The sequence below is a fragment of the Etheostoma cragini genome, chromosome 16 (assembly GCF_013103735.1).
Source record: "Etheostoma cragini isolate CJK2018 chromosome 16, CSU_Ecrag_1.0, whole genome shotgun sequence".
Taxonomy (NCBI): Eukaryota; Metazoa; Chordata; class Actinopteri; order Perciformes; family Percidae; genus Etheostoma; species Etheostoma cragini.
This window is the reverse complement of record NC_048422.1, coordinates 5,059,928-5,064,034: the sequence shown is the minus strand read 5'-3', so window position 1 is coordinate 5,064,034 and position 4,107 is coordinate 5,059,928. Positions and strand designations below refer to the sequence as shown.

The 4,107-nt window shown below is 37.5% G+C and overlaps 1 protein-coding gene across 5 annotated transcripts in view; it reads right to left on the bottom strand.

Moving 5' to 3' along the window:
- LOC117958841 (3'-5' RNA helicase YTHDC2) overlaps window positions 1-4,107 on the bottom strand; it is a 70,587-nt gene that overhangs the window by 42,956 nt on the left and 23,524 nt on the right. For all 5 annotated transcript variants that reach the window (XR_004659804.1, XM_034895503.1, XM_034895502.1 and 2 more), the window contains one exon: window positions 3,384-3,540. Coding sequence is in view for 4 of the 5 variants with exons in the window: in XM_034895503.1 (XP_034751394.1) it covers window positions 3,384-3,540 (157 nt within the window). In the remaining variant the exon portion in view is untranslated. The remainder of the gene's footprint in view (window positions 1-3,383; window positions 3,541-4,107) is intronic.

The window sequence follows — 4,107 nt, the reverse complement described above, 5'->3', positions numbered from 1 at the left end:
GTAGAATATCCATTTTAAGCTTAGGCTTTCTACCTGCCCAGATAAAGTCTGATATCAGTTTATTAATGTCCTTAAGATAATAAAGTATTTCTGATTCTGATTCTACAGTGGGGCTCGAAAGTTTGGGCACCCCAGGTAAAAATTTGTATTAATGTGCATAAAGAAGCCAAGATAAGATGGAATTTTTTTTCCAAAAGGCATCAAATGACACATTAGACATTTGTATAATATGTCACAAATATTTTTTTTGTTAATTCCATCATTTACACTTTCAAAATAACAGAAAACAAAAAAATGGTGTCTGCAAAAGTCTGGGCACCCTGCAGAGTTAATACCTTGTACCCCCCCGTTGGCAAGTATCACAGCTTGAAAACGCTTCTCGTAGCCAGCCAAGAGTCTTTCAATTCTTGTTTGAGGTATCTTTGTCCATTCTTCCCTCCAAAAGTCTTCCAGTTCTTTGAGATTTCTCTGCTGTCTATCACACACTGCTCTTTGAAGGTCTATCCATAGATTTTCAATTATGTTGAGGAGGGGAGATTCTGAAGCCCCTGGCAAAACCTTCAGTTTACGCCTCTTGATGTAATCCATCGTGGATTTTGAGGTGTGTTTAGGATCATTATCCATTTGTAGAAGCCATCCTCTCTTTAACTTCAGCTTTTTCACAGATGGCATCAAGTTAGCGTCCAAAATTTACTGAAATTTTATTGAATACATTTTTCCTTCTACTGAAAATGTGAAATGTTCCCTGTGCCACAGACTGCAATACAACCCCAAAGCATGATTGATCCCCCCTATGCTTAACAGTTGGACAGAGGTTCTTTTCATTAAATTCTGTGCCCTTTCTTCTCCGAACATACCTTTGCTCATTCTGGCCAAAAAGTTCTATTTTAACCTCATTGGTCCACAGAACTTGTTTCCACAATGAAACAGGCTTGTCTATATGTTTGTTTGCAAACTTCCAACACTGATTTTTGTGGTGAGGCCATAGAAAAGGTTTTCTTCTGATGACTCTTCCATAAAGACAATATTTGTACAAGTATCTCTTAACAGTGGAATGGTGTACCACAACTCCAGTGTCTGCCAGGTGTTTCTGGATGGATCGTGCAGTCAAACGTGGGTTTGGACTTGCTTTTCTCACATTCTTGCAAGCTGTTCTGTCTGATATTTTTCTTGGTCTTCCAGATCTTGCTTTAACTTCCACTGTTCCTGATGACGACCACTTAAAAATTACATTCTGAACAGAGGATATTGGCATCTGAAAACGCTTTGCTATCTTCTTATAACCTTCTCCTGCTTTGTGAGCGTCAACTATTTTCAGTTTCAGTTTTCTAGACAACTGCTTATTTTTGGGGCAAGGTCAGATGAGTCTGGGCATTTATAACTTTAAGATTGACATCACTTGGTCTTTCCAGACCATGATTGAGAAAATCCATGACACTGTCAGGTCTTAGCTTTCCAAAGGGGAGCGGTGCATGCTATAAACTCAGCAGGGGGCCCAAACTTTTGCAGACGCAAGTGTAAATGATGGAAATAAAATCTAACTTTTTGTGACATACTATATGAATGTCTAATCTGTCATTTGATGCCTTTCGGAGATTTGTCCATCTTTTCTTGGCTTCTTTATGCACATTAATACGCTTCTTTACCTGGGGTGCCCAAACTTTCGAGCCCCACTGTATATGTAAAAATTGCTCCAGCATTTATTAATCTTTTTGTGCTGATTAAAGGTAACGTTTGCGCATGTGGTATGACGAGTTCCTGGATAGTGTTGTTTGTCCCTTAATTTATATGGGTAAATGTAGATAAATAAAGGTTTGAACCATAGTCCATTTTTATTCCGCTTAAGTTATGCTACTCAGAAATGGCATCAGTTTGCATGACTGGTACTAGGGTTTGTTTTTATTTTTTTTAAATGAGGAATTTCAGACTTTATGTCTACAGGATTTCAATGCACCACATGTCTTCGTATATGAATCAATATAGGGGAGTGTCAAGTATTGCAGGGATTTAAAAGAAAACATTTTGATCAGACCTTATAGTAAAATATTTGTAATGTAAAGAAATAAATGTTGGTAGTGTAAAACTAACTAAATCTGTCACTGCTACATTGCTACCATCTGTCACTACTAAATTTTAAAACAGGTTCCATCATACCATGTAAAGAGTTGAGTAAGCTTGTATTGAACTACTCATGTGAAGTTTATAGGTGAGATATATAACCTTCTCAAGCAACAGGTGAAACTCAAAATATTTGAATATTTTGCAAAAGTTCATTTATTTCAGTAAATCAACTTAAAAGATGAACATAATATAAAGTTGTGTTCAAAATAATATCAGTCCAACCACACTAACGTCATCAATTATATTTTTTGGTAGAAGTGATATTTCTACATGGCAAATAATTTACTAGTAAGTTTTGGAGAGTCACAGACAACAGTCATGGCACGCATGCTGCTCATTCTGTGGAATTGAATCCATAATTGAAAGGAGCATGTTCAAAATAATAGCAGTGATGTGTTCAATTAGTGAGGTGATTGATTCTGTGAAGAAACAGGTGTCAGTTATGGCCCATATTCAAAGAAGGAAGGAAGCAAATGTTGTGCATGCTGGTTATAGTGCATTTCACACTGAAATACTTTGCTCTGAGGAACAGCAGACTTTGATTGGAAAGGGGAAAACATAAAAAGTGCAGAAAATTATAGGCTGCTCAGCCAAAATGATTTAAAATGCCTTGAAATGGCATCCTAAGCCTGAACGACGTCTGAAAAAACTGTCAACTACCATTTGAATGGATTAAAGAATAGACAAAATGGCAAAGAATCAACAAATGATCAGCTCCAAGAAAATCAAAGAAGACTTAAAGTTACCTGTAAGTACTGTTACGATCAGAAGAAGGCTAAGTGAAGCAAAGCTATCATTCCAATATAATATAGCTCAGAAAGAACTACAACGCACTGATCCAATGTTCTGAGGGCAGCGTTCTGCTACGCTTTTTAGGCTGTGACTTGATACTTTTTCTTTCTGCGGCAAGCTTTTCTGGAAATTAACAAGGGTAAAACCTTTTTAAGACTGTTTTAGACTTTTTAAGTCCCAGTGGGAACCCTGTATAGCGTTTGAAGAAAAGAATTTATATAAGAAGGTAGAAAAAAGGGACATAAACGAAACGTCAGGAAAAGTGACAGACATCAAAAAAGATCATAGACATTGGAAACATTTTCCAAAACATCGGGGCAAGCCACAAAAGTGTTTAAAGCAAAAAAGTTGAAAAAAAAACCCACATATATTTACATTTTAAAACTAAAAGTTGCATGATCCACGGGGAGACAACACAAGGTTAACAGCTTAGTAATAGCGTTGATTGAATAAACACAGTTAGGACTTACGGTGGATAACAGGGCAGGAGCCAAAGTACTGATGGAACAGCTCTATATCCAGAGCTGCACTGGAGAGGATCAGTTTTAATGTGGGGATCTTCTGAAGCACCTCCCGCATCTTTGTGAGCAGGAAGTCAGTCAGACCGTCACGCTCATGCACCTCGTCCTGTAACAATACAGTCATTTTTATATTGCAACAACTTTTAAAAGCTAAAAACGCAAAAAGCAAATTATATGAGAGTATCACATGTACTTATACATGTACTTTGCACTTCCAGCAAAGCCATGATAAGCAGAAATACAAAAAATTAAAATTGCACCTTTGCCATCACCCTCCAAGACATGCCTCAGTCCTTTCCCCTTCTGGGGTTCACTGCTTATTTTAATGTAAGGTATCCAGTGATGGGAATAACAGAGTTATAAATAACAACATTACTAACAGCAGTACTTTTTACAAGTAATCTAGTTAATTACTTATCTCATCTTAATAACGCTGTTACCGTTACTGCTGAAAAATGTGCGTGTTACTATAATTGAAGCGTTTTTTGTTTTTTCTTTTCATCAGACCAACTAGATCTCTGAGCCGAGAAGCAAAGTCTTTATTTGACTGTTCCTCCTTGGTTAGTAGGCGGTGCACGAGACAAGCGCATAAATGCTGACGATTGGCTGAGTTTGAGTAAAATTGCATGGTAAGCCAATCACAGGTAGAGTTGGGGGGGGGGGGGGGGGGGGG